This window comes from Cyprinus carpio, chromosome A7 (genome assembly GCF_018340385.1).
Source record: "Cyprinus carpio isolate SPL01 chromosome A7, ASM1834038v1, whole genome shotgun sequence".
NCBI classification, from domain to species: domain Eukaryota; kingdom Metazoa; phylum Chordata; class Actinopteri; order Cypriniformes; family Cyprinidae; genus Cyprinus; species Cyprinus carpio.
The window spans coordinates 16392730-16419210 of NC_056578.1; the positions used below are offsets into that span (position 1 = coordinate 16392730).

The window sequence follows — 26481 nt, forward strand, 5'->3', positions numbered from 1 at the left end:
GATGAGATGTATTTTCTGCGCTCCCTCTCTGCTCTTCATATATGTTCAGGATAATATATTCCCTTGAGGGTTAGCTTGACGGCATGAGATTAGAAAACATAAAAACAAAAATTATCTTCAAAATAAAGACATTTGTCTACAGAAAAGTTAGTCATTGGTCTAGTTTGACATCTGGTGAGGATATTAATTCTGGGGTCTGTCAAAGGAAATGTGAATGTCAATTTATCAAAATACACGTCCAAATAAAACCCATTAATAGTTGATCATCAGGTCCTAAGGAATGTTCTTGTTCTATTTATGCACCTATATATACAGTATATATATATATTCAAAGAAATAAAATAATAAAAAGTTACAATTTAAAGCTAACCCATAACTCCACGCCTGTTGATCACATTGGCTAATATTGTTCAAACCGAAGCCCACAGCCACCTTTTCCTTAAACATATCCTATAGCATTGATTGGCCCTTCAGTTCTTAGAACAAGTAATGCTTTGTAAGAGGGCATACAAATGTAGCTCTGTGTCTGTAGTGACAGTGTGGAGAGGAATTGAAATTCCTGCTGTAGTAGGTTGAGGTGGCTCTGCTAGCCCCTGGTGCTGGTTAGCCGTGTCAGAGGAGAGCTGCTAGTCTGTGTTCTTCATGCAATGCTGCCCCTTTCTCTCCAGAGACAGTGGGGGTTTGATGTTAAAAGTGTGCCTGGAAGACAATACTGAGTGCATGTGATCTTTTTGGCTCTTTGGTGTATCGTAGGCTGAGGGAAGGTGAGTCAGGCAGGACTCGTCACTAATGATCTTCCATGAGAACTGCTGTAAAAAAATTTGTAGGCTACTGCAAACTTTTCCTTGAGCCCAAGAAGTACAATTTTCTCTGATCAAATACATATTAATTTCATAGTCAATTTCGGCCTTATCTCAAGAGCCTGTCCACTTTATGATCAGTAAGCTGTGTCAACATTAAACCTTGCACAGGGCTCTATCAGAAAACTCAGCTCAGCCTTAATATGTGTCTGATTACAAGACTCTCTCTCCCACAGAGCACTGCTCAAAGCAGCACAATCAACTCATTATCAACACAGACATCACTGATGCATGGATCTAACGATACAGAGACAAGACTATTAGAAACATTAGGAACATAAGCAAACCTTCTTTAGGTGTTACTGCAGGTCCTTACAATTATTCAGTTATTTCAGTCACAAAGCGATAAACATTCAATCTTTGCGTAGGAAACAGAGACCACAAAGATCAAAACTCAAGGAAAAAGAAAACAATTCCCACACACTGTCAATTAGTGCAAAACTATCAAAAAGGTTTAATAATGTCATCAGGTATCTTCAAACATGAAATCACAATTTAAATCACATTTAAAAAGAGTTCATCACCATGGTCCTTTGCAGTGATTGTTCATGAATTCTTTTTAAATGTGGTTTAAATTGTTATTTCATGTTTGAACTTACCTGAAGAAGGTCATGCGACCAAAACGTTGTTATTAAACCTTTTTGATACTTTTGCACTAATTGACAGTGTGCGGGAATTGTTTTCTTTTTTCCTCGAGTCACAAAGTGATAGAAAGTTATTGAATGTGCTTACATAAGCCATGAGCTGATATGTAGCACTTTTTATGTCACAAGGAATACTGTTAATACAATGTAGATATTTTTTCTTGATAAAGTTGATCCTATAATATGAAGAAAAATACATTTACAGAATTGTACAGAAAAAAAAACTTATTTTAAAGAAGTGAACCCTTGAATGAAAAGTCATTTGTCAGTAGAATGTTATCTTAAAATACAGTAGTGAACTAATCATAAACGAAAGTCAGTATTTGTAGAAATACCATTATTAAAATGATTTTTCTAATGCACATTATATAGTCGCAACATATATACAAGATAAATCATCTTATGAAATGTTTGTTTACCGGTATATTTTAGATAAACGATATATATATATATATATATATATATATATATATATATATATATATATATATATATATAATATATATAAATTGGTCATTTTACAGAATAACCAAAAAACTGTTCTGGTTAATGGCAAAATCAGGTTTTACATACTATAACCTATATTTAGTAACTGTAATGTGAACTTCCAGGTAGAGTGGAGAACAAATGCAGTATTACTAAAGTCCCTGAAGTCTTTGGCATTAAGTCTATTTTCTAGCATAAAAATGAATCTTTACTACCATCTAGAGGAAATATTTTGCATGACCGGTAAGCTGATAGATATTAGGTATAAACAACTGTTGGTTTTGTTCTTATTTCACATAGTAAGATAATATGCAGTTATTTTAATTTATTTATTAAAAAGAAAATAGGGTTCTTCAGGAAAAAAAAAATAAAAAAATAAAACCTAATATAAAATGGCATGTACCTCGCAGCATTTCCGTACAGGGGAATAAAATGGCAGCATATGAAACATCAGGAGCGACTCTACAAAATCTATAAACACTGGTTGAATCTTGTCTAAATTTGTGTGGGTAATTGTTCACTTGTTCGTGCAATAGTTATAAGCTAATAAAATGAAAATAAAAATCCTCAAATTTTGCTCTCTCTGTTTGAATATGAATAGGCCTATACCGTTTGAAGTAGAAACCATCTGCTTCTGTGAAGTACTGATGCTGCGATCATAATTATTAGACGGTGCGCCCTCTACTGCCATTAAACAATAATCGGTAGATCCTTATTCAGCCGCACGGTGGTGGTGTTGCACAAAACTTGCACAAAAAGAAATGCGAAAACACTGGTGAAATTAAAGAATCTTCAGAATCTGTCTTGAATATGATGTTTCGCGATTTTTTTTCAGTACTCTTTCTAGAAAATGCCAAACAAAACAGAAATCGTTTATTTAAAATATACCAGTTCGGGACATAATCATTATACAGTGTACAGAACTTTCTTTCTAATTAGGAGTTTTAGTTGTGTTTCATTAGACTGCAGTAAGTGGCCGGTTTAAAAAAGGAAACGTAATTGAATCAACATTAAGTGTGATATCTATCTATCGATTTTCTTCCAGATTTTGTAAGAATGAGTTGTTTTGTTTGAGTTTTCAAGGCGCTAAAATATATATTGCATTTGATTGACATATCTAAAATATTTTTAAGTAACATTTAAGTTACTTTTTTACTAAATGTTTTAACATTTGTTATGTTTATTAAATTACGTTGGACATTTAATCTTTCATGTTTTATTGGGACTGAACTGAATGCTTAAGAACAACATGCATGTTAGAGTTACAATGTCAGTACCCATACATTCAAAATTAAATCTGCATAGTAATTTGATCATTTGGGCACATATATATATATTAAAAAATCATTGTCCATTTTCCTTTTTTACCAAACTGACAGCCATTGTGGTGGGTTTTTTTTGGGGGGGGGGGGGGTCATTGTACCCTACAATGACAACCTGATAGAACAGTGCTTACATTCAGGTAGAGATGGGTACAAAACCATCTGTCATTTATTGGGTCAAAATTCTTTTTTTTTTTATTTGTTTGTTTTTTTTGGAAACTTTTGAAAGTCATTGACCTTTTAAAAGTAGTGTGAATCATGCTCAGAGAAGCATAATGTTTTAAAAGATATTCATTATTGATCTGACCATGCGGGCTGCTCTTTATGCCTGCTTCCATATGGTCAGTCCACTTGGTCCTACATGTGTCTCTAATGCAAGTGCACACTATTGATCTTGGGATGGATGGATGGCGTAAATGACGACCCGGGAAGCGCTTATCAAATATATAGTGGAAACACTGGTGAGCTAATGGCTTGTGAGTCTTCAGGCTCATATCAGATAAAGTGCACTGTTGTCCACAGAGTGACTGCAGTTTTTGTAGGAAAATGTGAAGACACTATGGATTTGTCCCTTTTTTGTATTATTAGCTGTTGGAAAAAAGTATGTGAACCTTTTGGATTTACCTGGAGGGAGTTTTTGCAAGCAGCAAAAAGAGTGTGCACAAATGGAATTCAATGTTATTCAATAATACATTTGCATGTCTTTATTGGACTCACCATGTAAACATTTACAGTGTTGGGTGGAAAAAGTATGTGAATCCCTTGCTTGTTGACTAAGTAGTCGTCTAACTTGGAGGCCAGGATGAGATTGAAGGGGTTGGTCAGAGCTCCCCTCCACAACACAACATTCCAAAACATAACTGGCAAATACTCTGTGGATGAAATTAAAGTGAGCCCCATTAAAACTCAACAGAAGTTGCAACAATTTTTTTGTAAAGAATGGTACAAAATTCCTTTTTACCTTTTGGTACAATAATACACAGGTCCTTCTCAAAAAATTAGCATATTGTGAAAAAGTTCATTATTTTCCATAATGTAATGATAAAAATTAAACTTTCATATACTTTAGATTCATTGCACACCAACTGAAATATTTCAGGTCTTTTATTGTTTTAATACTGATGATTTTGGCATACAGCTCATGAAAACCCAAAATTCCTATCTCAAAAAATTAGCATATTTCAAGCAAAGTGTTTTTAATACAAAAAAAGTCAACCTTCAAATAATTATGTTCAGTCATGCACTCAATACTTGGTCGGGAATCCTTTTGCAGAAATGACTGCTTCAATACGGCGTGGCATGGAGGCAATCAGCCTGTGGCACTGCTGAGGTGTTATGGAGGCCCAGGATGCTTCGATAGCGGCCTTAAGCTCATCCAGAGTGTTGGGTCTTGCGTCTCTCAACTTTCTCTTCAGAATATCCCACAGATTCTCTATGGGGTTCAGGTCAGGAGAGTTACCATGGTCAGTAAACCATTTACCAGTGGTTTTGGCACTGTGAGCAGGTGCCAGGTCGTGCTGAAAAACGAAATCTTCATCTCCATAAAGCTTTTCAGCAGATGGAAGCATGAAGTGCTCCAGAATCTCCTGATAGCTAGCTGCATTGACCCTGCCCTTGATAAAACACAGTGGACCAACACCAGCAGCTGACATGGCACCCCAGACCATCACTGACTGTGGGTACTTGACACTGGACTTCAGGCATTTTGGCATTTCCTTCTCCCCAGTCTTCCTCCAGACTCTGGCACCTTGATTTCCGAATGACATGCAAAATCTGCTTTCATCCGAAAAAAAGTACTTTGGACCACTGAGCAAACAGTCCAGTGCTGCTTCTCTGTAGCCCAGGTCAGGCGCTTCTGCCGCTGTTTCTGGTTCAAAAGCACACGCCTGTGCACGGTGGCTCTGGATGTTTCTACTCCAGACTCAGTCCACTGCTTCCGCAGGTCCCCCAATGTCTGGAATCGGTCCTTCTCCACAATCTTCCTCAGGGTCCGGTCACCTCTTCTCGTTGTGCAGCGTTTTTTGCCACACTTTTTCCTTCCCACAGACTTCCCACTGAGGTGCCTTGATACAGCACTCTGGGAACAGCCTATTCGTTCAGAAATTTCTTTCTGTGTCTTACCCTCTTGCTTGAGGGTGTCAGGTCGGCAGTCTTACCAATGATTGCGGTTTTGAGTAATGAACCAGGCTGGGAGTTTTTAAAAGCCTCAGGAATCTTTTGCAGGTGTTTAGAGTTAATTAGTTGATTCAGATGATTAGGTTAATAGCTCGTTTAGAGAACCTTTTCATGATATGCTAATTTTTTGAGATAGGAATTTTGGGTTTTCATGAGCTGCATGCCAAAATCATCAGTTTTAAAACAATAAAAGACCTGAAATATTTCAGTTGGTGTGCAATGAATCTAAAATATATGAAAGTTTAATTTTTATCATTACATTATGGAAAATAATGAACTTTTTCACAATATGCTAATTTTTTGAGAAGGACCTGTATATCTTGTGCAATTACAAGAAATGTCTGAGACTTTTGTCAAATGAAGGTGTTTTTATTCTGTACTATGAATTTTTAATAAATAAAAAAGTATAATATTCTCAGTTACTTAAGTGTCCAACATTCTAAACATTATGATTTAGAGATAGCTTTACACACACAAAGGTTAAACAATTACTTCTTGCCCCTGAGCACTTTCTCAATTTCAGCTGATGTCTTTGAAACTGATCAGTTTTTCTAGATGAGGATTTATCTCTCTTGAGTAGTTTTACAGCAAGAATGCATCATTAATATTGGAATTTTGATAAGAGATTCAGGTTTTGATTAGACGCTTCCTGCCCTCACAAGCAAATTATGATCGCGGCTTACGCTTTGCTCATTCAACTCAATATAACCTCAATTTCATGGATTATTAATAATCGAATGCAAACTGTTTTTGACAAGGAATAAAGTGGGCGTCAGTTCACCGATTTCATGGCTCAAGATTTCAACCATGCATAACTCTGCCAAAGTGAAAGCAATGAAACAATGTGCTGATTGGCTCATGTAACCGAATATTTTTACGTTTTATTAAATTCAGCTGCCTATATTTTGTGGTCAGCTGTGTAAAACATAAACATTCCTATTACACATATTTTACAAAAAAGTAAAAAGTTATTAAAATTGTGAACTAACATGAATGGTAAAGGAATTATAGAAAATTACTTTTATTTAAATGTAACTATTTGTAGCTTTTCCTTTACAGTCCAGTCCAACTCATTATCATCTTCATCTAAATAAATAAAAATTAATCAATGAGGGAAAAAAAAACTAATTAAAAGTAGCTTACAGTTACTTTTGTCTAACAGCATTTAACAAACATTTAGCATCACAGCACAGGTGTGAAGATGTCAGGACAGAGTAGTCATTAAAGAAACGGATTATTAATTTTGAAGCAGGCTATTAATTTGTATTGTTCGATCGAGGTAGAATAGGATCTCCTATGAGAATGCAGACAACCATCTTTTACCTGGTTTGGGGCCAAAATGGCCATTTCATCTTCCATAAACAGAGACCACAAGAGAGTGATGTGGAAAGAATTGATTTTTTTCTTTTTCTTTTTTGTGTTTCACTGAAGGTGAGAGGCTTGGTAAATATCATGTTTATATATTCTGCCATTGATCTCATTAGTGGATGTGCGTCACTTTGCCTTCAATCAAATCAATTGCTTTTTACAGTAAAGCACATACAGTATAGCCATACAGCTCTCCATAATAATAAAAAAAAAATGATTCAACTGAGATCACCTATGCAGAAAAAAAATCTATTAATGTGAACCCTCATTTAAAAATACTTTTTAAAAATAATGAAAAGATATAAAAATCATGTTATCATAAACTATAATAATAAATAAATAAATAAATAAATAAATAAATAAAAAGTTTAAAGATTACTGGAGTGCATTTTACAAGAAAATACTATTTAAGTGTTTTTGTTTTCAAAATTTTACATTTTATTCAATGTCACTTGACATTTCTTGTTTGTGAAATTTACTAGCAATTTCTAGAAAATTGTTTCTATATATTTTTTATTTTTTTACAGTGTACAATATGTTGATGTTTTTCCTGTTATTTAATGAGGCCACATAATATATGTTGAATTGTTTTGACATTCTATTAAACAGTAATTAACTGGCTAGTTGATGGTGCAGGATACTTTCTTGCTTCATTCTAGAAATGTAGTCCTTCAATTGTAGGCTGCTTAGCATTTTAGCCAGCATGTTTAAACAGTATTTGTCAGGTGAAGTGACTGGCTGACTGCCATACAGTTACTAATCCAGACTCTAAAGCACAGGCTGCTTTATTTAGCTCCATGTGTTGATGTATTTCATTTAGATCAGTCCATTCCTTTTAAGTTGGATGTACAGCGCAGGATGCTTGTAATCAATTTACTTAATGACATCTTACTGTGGCAAAATCATCACACTTCCGTACTCAATTATACAGCTCAATTAGCAAATACCTGCGGAGTTTCTTTTTTGTTTGTTTGGGGGGGGGGTTTATGTGTTCTTAAACATCAAAAATAACTGTCCATCTGTTTTCATTGCTGATAAAAGACTGTTACTTAAAGCAATAAAAGGAATACGTCTAATTCAATGACAGGAGCGTTTAGTTACCAATTGTTATGTTATGCAATTGTTGCATTTCCTTCTTTGTTTGCTTTGTATAATATGTCATAAGTAATTACAATGAAATTTGTGCAGTGGTAGGAGTAATGTAATGTAAAAGTTTGCAGATAAAGATTAATTGACTGGCTGGCTCTCAGAGAAACCCTGCCTCTCACAGGCACGAAAACTTACAATCTCTCCTTATTAGCAGAGAGGAATGGGGCGGGCAGCAGAGCCACTGCAATATGAAATGACTCACTACTACTATGAGGGCACAGAGGTTAATTAACAAAGCATCTAACTGGATGGGATCCATTTGAACTGTGTGAGGACACAAAAAAGCACTTGCCGTCAGGATTGTTGAGAAGGTTGTGCTGGGAAACTTGGATGAGTGGTTTTAGTGACATTCACATTGTGGTCTTTTATTCTCATTTAGAAGCGTATAAAATGTTATTGGGTAAATGATGAAATATATTAAATGTTTCATTTGCTCAAATAGTTGCAGGAAGAGACGCTCTATGGTGTATGTAATTCCTTATTTAAACATGTCACTCCTGCATGCGAGATCAGAAAGATTTCATAAGACTTTGTTTCATAAGATCTCAATTGCATCAGTGAATATAAAGATCAGTTCACCTTAATAAGGAATAACGGGTCTCTCTGCTCCCTCTAAATGACACCAAAAAAGGTAATTTTACTTGCACTTTGGGAAATTGATTTGACTGTAAACAAGTTTCCGTGGGCCATCGGGGGAAGGGGGGTGGGGAATGGGGGTTTGGGGGTTTAACTGTTGGGAGACCAGCAGGACAATTAGCCATTGAAAAACACAATCATGACAAACGGCTCCCAAAAGGGTTATGCAGAATGACTGCTGTCACTGTAATATGCACAGAGGACCAAATAAGAACAAATAAAGCATGTCTTTGGTGCTACAAAACACAATGCAATGATGCGAAAACTCTATTTTTTCTAGAACAGTACTACTACTATTCAGATATAGAAATAAGATTTATATTATTTTTAATAAGGTTTTATTCTGTTTGTTTTGTCGGATATTGTGTTTTCATGAATGGATATACATTGAGTATGGGTTGGTTTAAAAACGGGACTTCTTAATTTGACACTTCCACTATTTCAGTGCTCCATGGGACATTATGACCTGTATTACAGAACAACTGGACAATCACAAATGGAGAATAATGTTGAACCTTGTGATTATCATTTAATTATGATTATTGTACCAGAAATGCAAGAACGAGCATGACATGTGTACGACTATGCAGACCAATTACTAAAACAACCAGTCAGTCAATAAATCAAGTACCCCAAACCTTATGTATCTAAAATACATTTTAATCTTGCTCAAATTCACAATTGTTACAATTTGTAATTCAGTGGTAGTACCTTCCTCCTTTAATTCAAACATACTGTACAACAGCGGCATGTAAAGTGTGTTACATCAAGGCACAAGACACATCCATATTCAGGGAAGCCTTTTTATGAGGCACTGCTTTAATATGATCCCCAAAATACCGTAATGTGCTGAGACACATTAAAGGAACATGGGCCAAACCAGACTGTACATACTGAGTGTGCTCTCTGCTGAGAGGAAAGAATGAAGCAATGCTCTTCCTCTGATCCAAATGAGTAGAAAAATGATGGTTATTGATCACCGCTTTCTCTTTTCTTTTTCTACTTATGAACCTACATTGAATAACCAATAAAAAAAAAAAAAAAAAAAAAAAAGAGCAGTTATAATGTCTGGCTGGATGGAAACGATCAGTGCTATCAACTGGAGTCCATTCAGATGAAAGTGAGAAGTTTCCATTCCCAGGGGTCATAATGTGGACATGATGCTTTCTCTTTTATTGACAGCAATCAAAGAAGAACTGTGCACGTGTAGACTGGTGACCTGTTGAAATATGTTATTTAAGATGTTATCGTCATTGTATATGACACCAGCAACATATTAAGAGTCCAGTTATAAAAGTTTATCAAAATTCATACTGTAACTATAATATCAACATAATAATTTATATTTAAATTTACAATTTAAATAATGGAAGTTGATATGAATAAATGTGCAAAAGTTGAAATCAATAAATATGCAAAAGTTATTTTTTTAAAATATATAAATATTTAGTTATAAATCATAAATGGTTTGTTGTAAACTTTTCAAAAATCTAAAAACCTTCTGTTTATTTACAGGTTAAAATTTTATTTTATTATTTTAGAACCTCACTGTATTTGTTCTTGGTGCTGCTGCCTCAGTATAATTATCACATAATCAGTTTTGTCACATGAACATAAATGTAATCATTATCTGTGATATCATCATTCTAACATAAAACACAATAATTCTGACAATTGTCATGACCAGATTAGCTGGATTGCAGTTCACATAAAATTAATGAGATGACTCTGACTCTTAAAAAGAAACGAGTGGCTTTGCAACACTATTTACATACCATTTCAGTAAGACCCTTTCTGTTGACTACTCCTGACTGAGCCTCCTTCGTCTGCCGAACGCCTGGGAGCCCACGTTAGTGGGGACAAATTTGCTGCTTCCAATTCCCCCTGAGCGGCTCAGAAAGTCTGCCAGGCGATGGGTCACACATGTTGCCGTGTTACAAGCTCTCTTCTGTGTCGTAACACTAGAGGGGGGAAAACATTGGGAATTGAAATATTCACTGAAGCAATGAATGCTACATATTAAAATGAATAATTTGAAATGTAGAAATTAAATATATTTGACAAAAAGAAAAATGGCTGCAGTAATGTATCTTACCTAAAATGGGTACTTATGCCTGATTATGTTATTTTTTAACAAATTAAAAATGGTTGTTCATTTCTGAGCTTTAAACAACAATAAGCAAGAAAGATCTCCTTCTAAAAATATCTTTATTAAATCAAGAACAAAGTCAAATCACACAAGACAGGAATTTTGCTGTGGGTTAAAAAAAGCTCATGGTTATGCCCTATTTACCAATGAGAGCTCCCCAATTTCATGAATCAGTTATATAACCCAAATAGATCCAGTGACTATATGAAATTAGTGGAACAGAGTCTGTCTGATATTTGCTACTCTGCCAAAGAAAGTAGAAAAAAATGTTCTTTCAAGTCAATCAGGCAAGCAAACTTCCACATGCACTCGCATATCAGGGCCAAGCACGGGTTTACAGCCGCTGCCGATTAGACACGATTGAGCGCCTCTCCGTATCCAGTCAAGACATCACTCTCTTCCAGGCTGCGCTTCTTGCCCGGTGTGCCCGCTCCTACATTGGTGCGTGGATATGTCTGTAGTTTGTGCAGCTCCTGGGACAGTTTCCCCAGCACACAAGTGCTGAGGCTGGAGCAGCGCTTGGACACGGCTCTACCCAAGCTGTGAGGAAACAGACCACATGCAGAGAAACTCATAGACACTTAGACATGCAAGAGCATTCATTCTGTTCACATACGGGATAGACATGATGACAGGATGCATGTTGACATGCTTCCTCACACGGCTGTCATTATGGAAAACAAGTCATGCTTCAATAATTCATTTCTGCTGCACTTTTCATGTCTACTTGAGCATATCATGCAGGCATTTCCTCACATGTTTTCAAATCATGCTTCCGTCCATGCCGTTTGATATACTTGTTTTCATGCATTAAGAGCAAACAGACATTTACATACGGTCAACCTCTTATAAATCTGATGGATAAATTAAGTTTCATGCAGAGAATATATTGGCAGAGGACTCTGCAGCTTAGAAAATATAAAAAATATATCCCCATATCTGTACAGAAATTCATCACATACCTGCCATATACAACAAGTACAAGTACACTTGACATTAAGGAAGTATTGCTCTCATGTTGAAGGGAATTTCGGGCTTACTTTCTTAAATATGAGAGAAACAAATCAGTGCACACTCGCTAAATTATTCAACAGATTGCGTTTGGATTGATTCGAGAAGTATTGTGGGATTTGTACCTGTTTTCCTCAGCTGCTTGTTGCTCCATGTCCTCTGCAGTCATCTGCATGAATTCTTTGACGATTGCGTGCAGCAATCTTCTCGCTTCGTAGTCGGTAAGCGTAGTTTGATCTGGTAAAGATTCCAGTGCAGGCCTGCAAACGCAACATCTTTGTGATTATCATATCTTAGAGGACTATGCAAACGGTTTGTGTGAGGTATCCTCCTCCTCTTCTTCTTCTTCTTTTTTTTTTGCATGATAAAAGCACTTTTTGCTTGCTACATCAAATCCTAAACATAATCAAAACAATCTGCTAAGAGTATGGCACTTAAAAGCTGTCCAGTTGCCAAGTTAAGATTTATCACCCGATCAATACTGTCGTAAGCAGAGTGGGTTTGGCCGGGATTCATCTGATGTAATCAGAAGACTGATAGTCCATGATGCCACAACCTCTAATGAAAACATATGCTCTCTTGCCTCCGTCTGAACGACTTTACCAAAGCACCAATTTCACTTACAAATATTTTTAGCTCATTTAAGGAATTATCAAAGGAAAAACACTGTCCTTTAAGCATTTATCAACATGGTAATATGTTTCTTATAAATCCCTCCTCACCTGGCAGGAGCTGCATTAGAGCTGTACATCTGGCAAATAATCAGAGCGTAGGCAACAAGGAAAGCGGAGATCTTCAACATAACCATGGTCCCCTGTGGTGAAACATTTCATCATTAGATAGTTTAAGAACAGACCAAAAAAAAACCAAATTTGGTGAAGCCCTTACTAGTGAAAATGTAGAAAATGCATTATTTTTAGTTGAAAATTTCCTCTTCTTCCTATCTATTAATCTATCTGTTTTTATTCCCCTCAAACTTCTCCCACTTTTCAGTGTCATTGACCAAGCTTGAAAACTAAAATAATATTTGGAAAGTCTTCTCCCGTTTGCTGCAGAAAAACCAGAGCTGGCGTGGTTGGTGCAGACGTCTCCTACTGTCAAGCGCTATGCTATAACTTCAGCATTAAAGATATTAGTCTCGTGATTTCCCTTCCAGCAGGACCCTGTGCATTAGTGTAATGAGCTGCTGTCTCTGCACCCACAGCCAGGTCTAAGGAGCCATCCAATTCTCCTTGAAAAAAAATCCATCGAGCATGCCTTTCTGTGCAACTACAGAGCCAAAGAGTAATGTATATACCATTAAGCACTCCCTAACATTTTATTTAGTTCATTTACACATGTCTATAGTACAGTATATTTAGAATTATAAAAAGCATGGCACATCTATTATGTGTCAAGCCATAAATAGTTGTTACTTACCTTGAGATGTTCGGCTTCGTGCAATAGATATAGAAAAGAGTCGTCCCAAAATAGAGGGGATATTTCAACTTGACGAAATTTTGAGTCTGTTGAATTAAGCTACAATACAGCTGCCTATATACCCATCATGTGGATCTCACTGTTAACAGTGTGGGTGTTTAATGATTCTCCGACAGCCAACCAGAGCTCACTGCTCCCTCATCCAACCAATCAGATTGTCTTCGGGCTTCTGGAAAAAGATAAAGAGTGTGTCACACCAATGACGTCATTCTTCAATCCCAAACTGCTCCATTCACAAAAATTCACCAGTGATCAGCAAAATTCAATATCGTTTGGAAAAAAAAATTTAACTAAACTATTTAGAGAAAGTCTATGATGTGCTTTTCCATTTTGATAATTCTTAGTGCCAACCTGATGCAAAACTGTTGGTTGTGATCTGCCTACTGTATCTATCTATGTCTGTCTGTCTAGCATTGTGTCTTTACATACTGTATGTGATATGGCACTATTACACATTCAGATTTTGCATGATACTTATTTTTCAAATTAAGATAACTGTTCAGAAAACCTTGAGTAAAGCATATGTACAAAACTGTTATGGTTACATACTTAAAGAACCTAGAAGAAAATGCAAAAGGCTTATGTGTGACATTTCAGTAAATCCATTTCAAATTACAAGACAAATGTTGATGGTGGAAAACAAACTCAAATACCCTTTCACTGTGTATCCTGTAATAATGTGTGTGATCAATTGCAACATTGCTCTTGTCCTTATTTGGGTTTCCATGATGATGTGACCCTTAGTCAGAATCAAAGAGGTTAAGACCATAACAAGCCTGCTATCTTAGCCTGCCAATTACAGAACTTGTTGTCTCGAGGCATCATCTGACTCCTCTTCTTTATTGGCTAAGGCCTAATAAACCATTTCCACTAAGAGACAGTGTTTGCGTCACATAGGAACCCCATTAGTCTGGATGAGCCTTTTAGTGCTATCGAACCCAAAGCCTCGCCAGTGACGGAATCAGTAAATCTGGGCGATGTGACAGGACCAGGGACCCCTACTACAGACGCAAACTACACTTGCACATGTGATGAACTCCTTCTGCCTAATGAAGGGTCATTTCCGCTAGAGGAACAATTTGCTGAGACTTACCATGTCCATAGATCAGTGAGTAAGCAAACAAAGTAAGCTGGCAAGTTTTTCTTTCCTGCGTGAAACTTTGGAGTCGATACTGTAACCTTTCAAATTTGGTCACACTTTGACATCACGCACTCCACCCGGCCTTGTGTAAGTTATTTCAGAAGACAGATAATCATTTTGTTTCGAGGCAGATGATGTCCTTTTGGATTATGTTCATTCATGGGTGGCATTCGCCTATGACAGACTTTCTGAGTTCATTTGAGGAACAGTATCGCCAACAGCAGCTGTTATCATGGTGCATGAGATGTCCAACAAAGCTCTTTTGGACCGCACACCTGTTTAAACACCTGCAGATGGAACTGAACAGGTATTAAGTGTGATTTGTAATGACTCTGAGAGAAAAACTAAACACAATCCATAACCCTCTCAGAGACATAGAGTAGCACTAAATGGTCAGCGAGGAGCCAGCACAGTTCATCCTTAGACATTAAGGAAATGAGATTTAATCACTGAGTGTTGCTCATCAATCAACCCTCTTTAGTGAGTTAGTTCATCATAATCTCGTCTGTGTGCTTTACTGATCACACACAATCCTTTTAGTTAGACTACATTAACAACCAATGGCATCTTCTGATTGGGATTGTCATGCCACCAAGTCACCAAGGACTAACAAACAGAATGATTGAGACACCTCTGATGGGTATGAGCGGGGCACATTCAAAACTGCTTACTGCATGTGCAACACTACAGGAAAAAGCTATTTCTGAATCACGGCGTCCTCCATTACTAATTACCTTTTTGGCCTCGTCTTTTGCTAAAATCACAGCAAAGGATTTCTTTTCATAATGTGCCGTTGTTCCTCTGAGGTCTCACTTTCCTTTATTGATTAATCTATGTTGACTGATTTTCCCTCTGCTATAGCAAATCCATCATAAGATGCGTTTCTTATGGGAGGATGTATTGAATGTTCTAGATGTCCTCATTAGATATCACAAAGACTGCAGTCTTTGAACAGAATCCTCTGAGACCTGCTGGATTTATCTATCTATACTGATGGAATGGCTCAGTAGAAAACTTTATAGATAATAAGGCCCAAGACAACTGGAAAATCACATTTCTACGGAGAAAACCAGTATTATTTATGATTTAATAAATATGTGATTACTATAGTTAACACTCTGATACTTCATTCACACATCCTTTAAAAGTATAAAAACATGCATGGTTTGATTTCTGTTATGTAAAGACATTTGATTTGTTTTCCTCTTCAAACCTATTATGTTCTCAAGACAGCATTTCCCACAATACACAGTTTATAAATATCAGCTCATGCAATTTTTATAGGTTGCAATTAAGATAAAAGGTTTATGCAACTCTGAAGGCACTACTCGCTTTTTTCTGAGGTGCTGTTCATTGATGACATATGTAAGACTATTTTTAATTGTTGGTTGGATTATTATGAAAACAATTTCCTAATTAAATATGAGTAATACAGTACAATATGTATGACGAACTACGGAGTTTTAAATATGAATGATTCTGCAGTGCCTAGCTCTTGATAATATCATCAAACCCTTTATATGCTTACAAATGCTTAGCCTACATACATTATGCATGGTGCAGAAGCATAGTGCTTTTGTTCAAATAATTAAATACACCCACATCACCATATAAAAATGATCACAGTTCATATAATTTGTTCTTATAAATTAAACTGGGTGCTGTTTTAGATGTTTAACGTTTTAGATGAATTTGCATTTCACTGCTTGGTTAAATTAGTCAATTAGACTGGAGAGGGAAGATCCAAACCATAAGGTAAAAGTTCGCAGCACAAATTTTACAGTGCAAACATGTCAGACCACAAAACTGGTTTTAGTCCATTTACTCAGCATGTTTCTCTCTCTTGACATGAAAATGTAATAGACTTGGAGCGGCACTGAACTGGAGATGTTGATGAATACTGAGACATTTTGAACAAAATAACTGTTTTGTTCGGAATGAAGATCTGGCTACCGACTGAACAAGACGGTGTTTTGTTCAGCTCGGCAAGAAACGTTTCGGCGGAATTATGAATTCGTAAAAATAACATAAGGACATTGTGTAACTTCTTAATTTACTTTAGGCATTGTATTTATTGCTATTGTTTGAGAAATTGGTTCAGAAAATGAATCATTCATTAGGCTACATACACTCTCGCTTGTCCCCACCTAGTGTAGCAATGATGTAACCACGGAGAAAGGCACTGAATGAGTCAGTGAACGAGTCTTTTTTTTTGTGAACAAGTTCCACTGCAAAGTCCTTTTTTGATTTGTATGGGTGGGCGTGGCCACATGTTGCAAGTTACAAAGAAGAGTCCGCTTGGAAACGTAGCTGTGGCCGCCTGACCTAGTGAAAAGAAAAATGTCTGAATTCTCGCAAACAATAGTTATGACCATCGTTTAATCAAACACATTGCAAGTTAATCCAAAGCGCTCTTTCCGCCAGCTCATCTTATCCTTTAAGAGGCGGGGGACATAGAGCGACATGTGCAAGATTATCTCCTACACTGTCTGACAGAGAACGGAGCGCTAGAAACTTTTCAGAAAGCACTGATTATCCCAGTGTTTGCATCTAAGATGGTATCGATTAAACAGTTGATACTCTGTTCTCTGTGTCTTGGGAGCAAACACTCATATGTTTGGGCAGTCTGGTCATTACACTCTTCATTTAGCTGGTAATTCACCAGCTCGTAAAACAGCGGAGACCCCGAGGGTTCCCCCTGGACTGACACCTTTACCCATGATAGGCAACATTCTGTCCCTGGCCACAGAGCCTCGCGTCTACATGAAGAGGCAGAGTGATATCCACGGACAGGTACGCATGACAATTCACTCTCAGTCCTAACTTTCTCTTATTTACTTGCACATCACATAGTAGAAGTTTTCTGCATTTAACTTTACCTTTTTGTGTGTCTTGTTTTTGGTTTTGCTGTTTACAAAGTTAATTTAAGCTACCACGTGATAATAAATGTATAATAGCTTATCGCTTCTCACATCCTGTCTTGTAATGAATGAAGCTGTCCACAATGGAATCGTCCCTTGTTGAGCCTTGAACTGAGTTTTTAATTTCTGATGCTCCAACCCTTAATTGCTACTATGCTATCAATTGTATTCGTTATTGTTTAGATAACTTCTTACAGTTATAATATTTATACCGAAATACAGCTTTGTTTCATATGTGGTTGTAGTAGCAATATGAACACTGAATAATAATTATAATATAGGCCTTTCGTGTTCTCATATTTTCAACGTAAACATGCGATACAAGCACTATTAAATGAATCATTTAAATGTCATATATTAGTTATAGACCATTAATATGAAGTAAATTATTAATAATATTAATTTAACCTATTATTATTATTATTTAGTGGGATTTCATTAAAACAGTCGACAGTAATTTACTCATTTTCGTGCTGAGGTAAAATCGAGCTCACAGCTGATTGGTCCGTGATAGTGAATCGCAGTTCTCTTCGCGAGAAGTGCAGCTGGGGTGTTTGAGAAGAACAAAGGAGTATTGCGTTTGCTGTTGCATTTTTGGCAGAGCGCCGCAGCACTCAGTTTTGCAGAATGGCAGAGACATGCTGAGTCAGCATGCCCAATTCATTCCTCACTGTATCCATGAGGGTGGAAGTAGTCTTCTAATTATACTCCGTTCATTAGTAGAAATATGTTTGGCAGGGGAGTGGATTAATGAATAGTGCCATTTTATTATCCAGATTTTCAGTCTAGACCTAGGAGGAATCTCGACTGTTATACTAAATGGTTACGATGCCATTAAAGAATGCCTGTATCACCAAAGTGAGGTTTTCAAAGACTGTCCATCCCTCCCTTTATTTCAGAAGATGACAAAAATGGGAGGTAAGTGGTTCCTTATAGAATATTTTATTTTAGAATGATTTCCCAGAATAGATCACTGCAGAATGAACTAGAGTAAAGGAATAGTTCACCCAAATATAAAAGTTCTGACATTATATATTCCCCCTCATATCCTTCTAAACCTATATGCTGTTATTGTTTCAATGGAACAATACCATAAATGTCCATATACATATAGTCCATTTAACTGATGTACTGTATTCCAAGACTTCCGGAGTCACAGGACAGGTTTGTGTGAGAAACAGAAAGAAATAACTCATTATTCACTGATAATGATAACAAAATGCAGCAGAGTTGAAGATACGCAGTGAATAACTTAAATTTTTATCTTTGCAGGACAAACCATTGTATATGGATAGTATATGGACTGTGATTTTTCTATTTTTTTTTTTTTTTTTTATTGAGCTTATAACAGTCATGGCTACTATGAATTTTTTTCTGGGAAAAGATCTCCTTTAGTTTTATACAAGAATTATAAGCGCATACATGTTTAGAACAACATAAGGGTAAGTGAATTAAGTGATTTTTCAGTTTTAGTGAACTATGCCTTTAACCATCTGGGTGATTCAGAGAAAAGGCTCTGGTACAGTAATGTATGTCAGAGTTGGGGCAATAACTAGAGAAGATTGGACAGTCACACATGAGGTTATCACATTATAAGTATCTCAATTCTTAAATTCATAAAAATATATATATATTTTTTACTTGTAATCTGTTTAACCCAGGAGATGAGTTCTGTTTGACTAATAATCTGTGGTTAAACATTCAAAAAAAGTTTATCATTAGATAAACTTTCTTTGTTTCCATATTTAAACCGACCTCTCTCAGCATTGTTTATCCTCCATCTTGGCCTTCTGAACTGCAAATACGGTCAAAGCTGGATTGAACAACACAAACTGTCTGTAAACTGCTTCCGCTACTTTTGCAGTGGTCAGCGGATGTTTGAGAAGATTTCTGAGGAGTGCCTGTTTTTCCTCGATGCTATTGACCAGCATAAGGGGAAGCCCTTTAACCCTAGGCTTTATTCCAAGTCTCTCTCCGAAACTAGGCATGACCCTTCAGCCTTGGCCGTACTCCATATGTGCCATCAGAAGACAGCAGTAAAAATTGCCCCTTGAGCTCTGGAACACGTGCACTCACCTCAGGGGATCCTGCTAAGAAACGCCAATTACACACCATATAAACCAAGCTGCAAAAGGAGCATATAGATAGAAACTAATATTTCCTGTGACTCACCGACTCGTGTCATTCTATGATTTGGTCTGGCACATATCAGAAATGAATAGATTTCAATGACAGTGTTTGTTAATTGTGAACCTATGTAATATGTTGCTTTCTTTTTTAGTACCTAGATCTTATTTTCCTTCTGTTGTCCTTGTAAAAAACAAAACTCAATTAAAAACGGAGTGACAGGTAGGGGCATTGTTGCTTTGGGTAAGCTGTCAGAGAGATGCTGTCATCTGAAGAGATCAGGCTGGCCTTTCATACGACCTACACTTGGGGACTCATCATCTGCTCACTGTCATCTTACAGGCAGTTCCTCCCAGGAGAACACTTTGGCTTTCATCTGAGCACGAAGAAAAATAAGCAACATGCAACTCGCTGATGCTCAGTTGCAAACACGGATGATGTCAAAAATGTTTCGTCATGGAGATAATAGCGAAGGGTGAAGACGTTCTACTCTTAATAGGTGATAGGTCATGTTCAGTGCATGTGCATTCAGTGTGGTGGTGTGATTAAAACTACGTGTGTACCTGGATAATGTGGTTTGCACAAGTTTTATGATTCTACTATTCCTCTTTGATCCCTAGCTGGTGCTTGGTTTGGATCGTTTCCTCAGACCGATCGCTGCTGTGGGTGCTAATGGTTGCCGGATTTCATGATTCTACTATTAATGAGACCTGAGGCTTTCAAACATTACGATTGCAAGGACTGCCAAATATTTTGATCCCCTTGGGACTCCGTTCCAGAAATTTTCATTTATACAAAAAACCCCTCTGTAAAAACTGTTTCCAAAATTAAATAACTGGTTGCTCTGTCGTCATTTTACTCAAGTCAATTGTCGAAATAAAAATATTTTGAATGTATTGACAAGAGATAAACATTTGTTTTAATATGTATTTAATATGCTGTATACTTAAAAATTAAAAGCTTTCCTGATAAGTAGACAGAGTATATTTTATTAAAGTTTATTAAAGTCTTTTATTAAGTATGTTTTATTAAAGTTTGTAGAAATTGAAGTTTAAAGTTTGTTGTTCCCATCATGCACTGGGGCATGAATAATTAATAAGGTTACATTTTTCACTGTTTTCGAGTTCTATTTACACTGTTTTATGTTTGCTTTTGTTGTGTTTAGTAACTTGGTGTTCTGTGACATCTGGAGTTCATTTTCTACTCAAAATGACCCATTGATACTCAGACACTATCCACTGATTGTTATCGGCATTGTGAACCAAATACTGAGGTGCTACATTGAGTAAAGTTTACAAAACGTGACTCTAACTGGCCACATTAAATTTACTTATTTCCTTTGCTAATTTTTCATAACTTAAGTAGATTTTTCTTAATTCCATACTTAAAATTTACTTAATAAAATGTGCAAAAACTTGCAAAAGAAAAATTTTACTTTTTTTTTCCAGTGTAGTTTTGTGGGGGAAGAAAATATAAATTACATATATACATAGTCAAATTCAAAAGTTTGGGGTCAGTACATTTCAACAGAAATATTAAGCATCACAACGGTTCTGCACTGTGATAAAAAGAAATGCCTTAGAATGATTTCTGTTGGATCATGTGACACTGAAGACTGGAGTAATTGTTGACTGTTGAAAAAGTTTTTTCTGTATTTTTGATCATTTATCGAGCCTTGGTGAACAAAAACATGCAGATTTTTTCTTATTGTTTAAAACCTATAGTGCTGTCAATACACTTCTTTATATATATTAAGTGCAAACATTGACTGATGAGCCTATAATACATTTTCTCATAAAAAAAATTCCAAAGTCTTGTTATAACTTCCTCTTCAGACACTAGTGGTTCAAAACCCGACTTAGAACAGGCAAGTACACATCCACTCCCATGCAAAACACACACACACACACACACACACACACACACACACACACACACACACACACACACACACACACACAAACAGACAGACAAAAAACACACAAATCAATTAAGAGAGATTGAAACTTGTTCAGGGATGGTGCTTTTATGACAGTTATAAATAACAAAAAAGTCAATTTTTCCCCACAACCCTGAAAAGGCTGAATGGTTACATCAGACATTGCTATCTAAATGCTACATAAAAAGTGAATGCCATCATAAAGGTACTGATGACAGGAACATCAGAGTTTACTGTGGTGCCACCAACCCCCAAAAGTGAGATACCACAGTCAAGCAAGTGGTCAACACGAGGGGATGGGGGTGCCTTGACGCTCTGATCCGCAGTCACCCTGCTTGGCATCCTGAATGATGTTCAGAGTGCGTGGGTTTGAGCCCATCCAGGGTGAGCTCAGTGAAGTGGAGGGGAGGGAGGACAAACTGAGCCACACTGGGGTCCCGGATCCAAGAAATGATGAACACACATTCTAGACAGAAAAGAAAGAAAAAGAGAAAGAGAGAGAGAGAGAAGCACCACAAGCTGCTTTGGGTGCGCATAAGCCCCCAACATAGAACACACCCTGAGCACAGGCCAAAAAAAAACCTAATGAACAAACCCACAAAGACAGACAAAGACAGGGAGGCATCACCGCCAGCTGAAATAAGGGGCTTTCAGCAAAGAGTGGTTATGAGCAGGAACAAAAGACAGTGCACCCCCCAAAAAAATAAAAAAAAATAAACAACTAGCAAACTGAAAAACACAACACCCAAACACATCCACATCTGTAAATAGCATTAGATTTTTTTAAAAACTCCTGAAACAAGATGATAATTACATGGTCTCAATGTACAATATATGTCAGCTGTATGTAGAAAACAGACGCATTGTTGATTAATTAAAAAATATATAATATTATATATATATATTTATATATGCAAGTATTCTTTCTGTGCAGAGGTTAAACACTTGTTTGGTAGTAAAATGTGCACATTTACATTTTATTTTTTTTACTCTTAAATATACTAGTTTGATTTACATTGCCTACTTGAGAACTTTCCTCTACAGAGACAAAATGAGTTTTTGTTGAGGTGAAGCAGACCGAGAGAAAGAGACCCGGGTTCGTCCTCCTCTTATTATTCTAGTGGAATGCCTAGAGTTCTTGCTTCAGACAACAACAAAAAAATAGAACTATTCGTATTAAACCTGCCTTATGGTGAAGTACAAGAAAATACAAAGGAAAAAAATCTACAGCTTTCAAGGTGAAACCCTGGATTATTTGAAAATGAACTGGCCAGATTTTGCATTTGGCAATCATTTAAGCACAATCACATCAAATAATGCCAAACGCGAAGTTGCCCCAAAGCAATGTTTTGTCTATGACATGCATACGAACTCAAACATTTAGTTTTCAGTAACATTCCTGGGTCCCAATTCTTATCAGGGGGTCTTTGAAACAAATAAACATGGATATACCTGTCTGGAGCAGCTGATAAGAACTGGGATTAATATCTAGGACACTGCACTTTGGGGGAGCATCTCTTTTTGTTAGCGACTTTCAAGATATTCATACAAAAAAATAGATACTTTTTTTTTGTCCCGCCTCTGCAAAGAACGTTCGACGTGCAAGTTGAAACTGCAGACTTAAATTTTAGCAAAAAACAAGGATCGATCCTTCACATGAATCCTGAGTAACCGTGAAAAAATATATCTATTTAAACGTAAAAAAGAAGAAACGTCCCTTCATTTGAACAGCATTGCTGTCCCATTTGCTATGCTTTCAAACATAGACAGACTTTACAGAGAAGATTCAATGATTGGCAACTCAGCGTTCCTGAAGAGGAAGTGGGGGGGGGGACACCACAAATGGAAAAAAAAAAGAAAAACAATCTTACAAACAACAAAGGAAAACCAAAAAAAACTGCAAGAAGGTGATCAACATGAATAAAAAAGCATCCAAAACGATGCAGAAGTCAGGTCATTTTTAAATCAAAATGTCAGCATTTCCACTTGTCCTAATGACTCTGTTCAGTAATACAGTGTTTTATGTCGCCAGCATGAATAGGGGACTGCACATACAGTGCAGCGTACATAGCCCATTTTCTGGACCACAAGAAAATAAAAACAAACTATATATATATATATATATATATATATATATATGTATATATATATATATATATATATATATATATAGTTTTTTTTTTTTTTAGTTCAGACAGGCACATTTTGAGTTATGCTTCCAGACACTGAGCCTGAAACAGCTTCCGTCACAGTCTTTCTGTTTTTGAACTGTTCGCTTTGGTAACGGGTGTCAGTTATGTCATTGTCTTTTTCTAATCCTTTTGGACTTAAGTACCTATGGGAGAGTTAAGAGCTCTACGTTCAAGGCAGCATCACAGCCAGGTAACCATGGTTGGCACGATTCTTCCCTGCCTGTGTTCTTGTCTGTCTTGTTTTAATCTCACAACACGGTTCTGCGTCTTCAAAGCTCTGTTCGCTCTCTGCTGCTTCTCCATGGGGTGAAAGTGCATAGGAGTGGGGTTCCCACCAAAGGGTCCTCTCACAGTAGTAAGGCCTTTTTCAACACAATGTGAACTGCATTAGCTTCAGAGTGTCGGCACAGTGACAAATTTCAGCGTGGGGAGATCCACTGGGGTCTTCCTCTGGGTGTCAATGTGTGTGTTTGTGTAGATGAAGGAGAGGGAGGGGTCGTTCACCTCTGTTTAAGCCCTTCAGTGAGCTTCATTTCTCAATCTTTTCCTCTTGCTACTGCCTCTCCTCCTCTTCGGCCTCCTCTTGAATGACCTGGATGTCATCGGAAGAGGAGGTGGACGGAGGAAGGCTGGGGCTCTCGGATTGCTGCTGCTGATGAGTCTCCAGCTCTTTGGCCTTCTCCTCTTCTTCAATGGTCTTCTTCCACACCTTGTGGTTCTCTGTTAAGTGCTGCATGATGCTGCAGAATAACCGACGTTGACCCTTCCTCCTCTCTGTAAGGAAAACTACTCGATTAGTGCGTGCGACACCTAACGTATGCTAAGTTCTAAATAAAAATCTAAACACAAACTGTCTCCCTTTTTATGGATTCTGAAACTTGTGAGCACAACTGTATATTCATACTTGGTTCAAGATCCTCATCCAGCTCCTCATCTTCCGTTTCAATGTCTTCCGTCTCTTCTTCATCGTCTGATCCCTCCTCATCAATCCAGTATCCCGGCAGCAGGCCGGCAGCATCATAGGAGTTACAAAGAGGCCCGACAATGTGTGTGATAAAAGACTCCTGCAGCTTTGCTAACTGTGGTGCAGAGCGATCCATGAAAGGACTGATGGGTAATCCTAGAGTGGCTTCTTCATCACCCTATGAAGGCAGAAATGCAAAAATGCACAAATGTTGATCTCATTTGTGTATGTGTATGTTGTGTACATATTGTGAAGTGAATAGGACATACCTGCTCATAAAACTCATTGACGATACCCTCTGTCCATTTGAGGTGAAGGCTGCGGTCTTTGGCTGGCCCATTGATATCTGCCAGCTTAATGCACACTTGGCACACTAACAACCTGTCATTTTCATTAGTCCAGTCAATGCCTGGACTATTCACATCATTAACCTGTCAAAGAGAAAAAGATCAATCAGAGGATTAACCTAGAAAAAGCAACATTTTCTGCAGTAGGCAGAGAAAAAAAAAATGTTGAATTTATAGAAATGACCCTGTTCAAAAGTTTACATATGCCTGATTCTTAATACTGTGTTGTTACTTGGATGATCCACAGTCGTTTTTTTTTTTTTTTTTTTGGTGACAGTTGTTCATGAGTCCATTGTCCTGAACAGTTAAACTGCCCGCTGTTCTTCAGAAGAATTCTTCAGGTCTAACAAATTCTTTGGTTTTCCATCATCTTTTTTGTATTTGAACCCTTTCCAACAATGACTGTATGATTTTGAGATCCATCTTTTTACACTGAGGACAACTGAGGGACTCAAACACAGCTATTACAAAAGAGCCGGGGGATGTAATTTAGTACTATAGTTCATTTAGTACTATCCTTCAGAGGCTACAAGATACGTACATGTTTCCTAGAAGACAAAACAAGTTCAACTTACCCTGAACTTCAAATTTAAAAAGTTTTCACCTCCAGGCTCTTAATGCATTGTGTTTCCTTCTGGAGCATCGTTGACAGTTTGTAATAGTTGTGTTTGAGTCCCTCAGTTGTCCTCAATGTGAAAAGATGGATCTCAAAATCACACAGTAATTGTTGGAAAGGGTTCAAATATGCAAAAGATGCTGGAAAACCAAATAACTTGTGGGATCTGAAGGTTTTTTCTAAAGAACAGTGGGCAGTTTAAATGTTCAAGACAAACAAGGGACTCGTGAACAACTATCACAAAAAAAACAAAAACAAAAAACAGCTGTACTAAATTAAAAATAACATGCATTTTGTATGATCCCTCTTATTTTGGATAATTTGCCATATAATTACCATTGTTTAGAATACGTAAATAATTTTTAAAAATGTTTTTGAAAGAAGTCTCATATGTTAACCAAGGTTGCATTTATTTGATCAAAAATACATTGTGAAATATTATTACAATTTAAAGAACCTTTTTCTATTTGGATATATATTAAAAGGTCATTTATTCCTGTGATGGCAAAGCTAAATTTTCAGAAGCCATTACTCCAGTCTTCAGTATCACATGATCCTTCAGAAATTATTCTAATATAGCAGGGGTGGCGAGCTCTGGTCCTGGAGAGCCGCACCCCTGCAGAGTTTTGCTTCAACCCTAAATAAACACACCTGAACAACCTAATCAAGGTCTGAAGGGTTACTAGAAAGCTACAGGCAGGTGAGTTTTAATTAGGGTTGGAGCTGAATTCTGCAGGGCTGCGGCTCTCCAGGACCAGAGTTCGCCACACCTGTAATATACAGTTATACAGTATAAGTTTTCATTAATATTAAGATTTAAAATTTTAAACTCAGCAAGGAGTGACAGAAGAGACATTTTGTTATGTTACAAAAGATTTATATTTCAAATGAGAGTAAAAATGTATTAATGTTTCCACCAAAATATTAAAGACCAAAAACTATTTTCAACATTGAT

At 36.8% G+C, this 26481-nt stretch overlaps 2 protein-coding genes across 4 annotated transcripts in view; both read right to left on the minus strand.

Moving 5' to 3' along the window:
* Positions 1-9656: 9656 nt before the first annotated feature.
* LOC109102218 (calcitonin gene-related peptide-like) lies at positions 9657-13361 on the minus strand. Of its 3 annotated transcripts, none has more exons than XM_019115551.2 (5): positions 13220-13361; positions 12523-12614; positions 11926-12060; positions 10416-10601; positions 9657-9859 (listed from the first exon to the last, which is right to left on the minus strand). In XM_019115551.2, exons 2-4 carry the CDS (start codon positions 12606-12608, stop codon positions 10442-10444), a joined length of 381 nt encoding a protein of 126 aa, XP_018971096.1. In that variant the 5' UTR covers positions 12609-12614; positions 13220-13361; the 3' UTR covers positions 9657-9859; positions 10416-10441. The 3 variants fall into 3 exon arrangements, with proteins under 3 accessions (XP_018971096.1, XP_042615905.1, XP_018971095.1); XM_042759971.1 differs by lacking the exons at positions 9657-9859; positions 10416-10601 and adding exons at positions 10609-11329; positions 11830-11832; XM_019115550.2 differs by lacking the exons at positions 9657-9859; positions 10416-10601 and adding an exon at positions 10609-11329.
* Positions 13362-21474: 8113 nt separating this feature from the next.
* LOC109093852 (cGMP-inhibited 3',5'-cyclic phosphodiesterase B-like) overlaps positions 21475-26481 on the minus strand; it is a 58764-nt gene continuing 53757 nt past the window's right edge. Inside the window, exons 14-16 of the mRNA XM_042759972.1 lie at positions 24833-24994; positions 24504-24741; positions 21475-24373 (exon numbers count right to left, since the gene is read on the minus strand). Coding sequence (XP_042615906.1) covers positions 24153-24373; positions 24504-24741; positions 24833-24994 — 621 coding nt within the window. The 3' untranslated portion in view covers positions 21475-24152. The remainder of the gene's footprint in view (positions 24374-24503; positions 24742-24832; positions 24995-26481) is intronic.

What these genes read in the sequence shown, in the direction of transcription:
- LOC109102218 (XM_042759971.1), bottom strand. Translation starts at nt 12,608, where the DNA reads ATGGTTATGTTGAAGATCTCCGCTTTCCTTGTTGCCTACGCTCTGATT. An exon ending in TCTAATGCAGCTCCTGCCAG is followed by an intron (nt 12,061 to 12,522) that starts GTGAGGAGGGAT and finishes TTGCGTTTGCAG; the next exon opens with GCCTGCACTGGAATCTTTAC.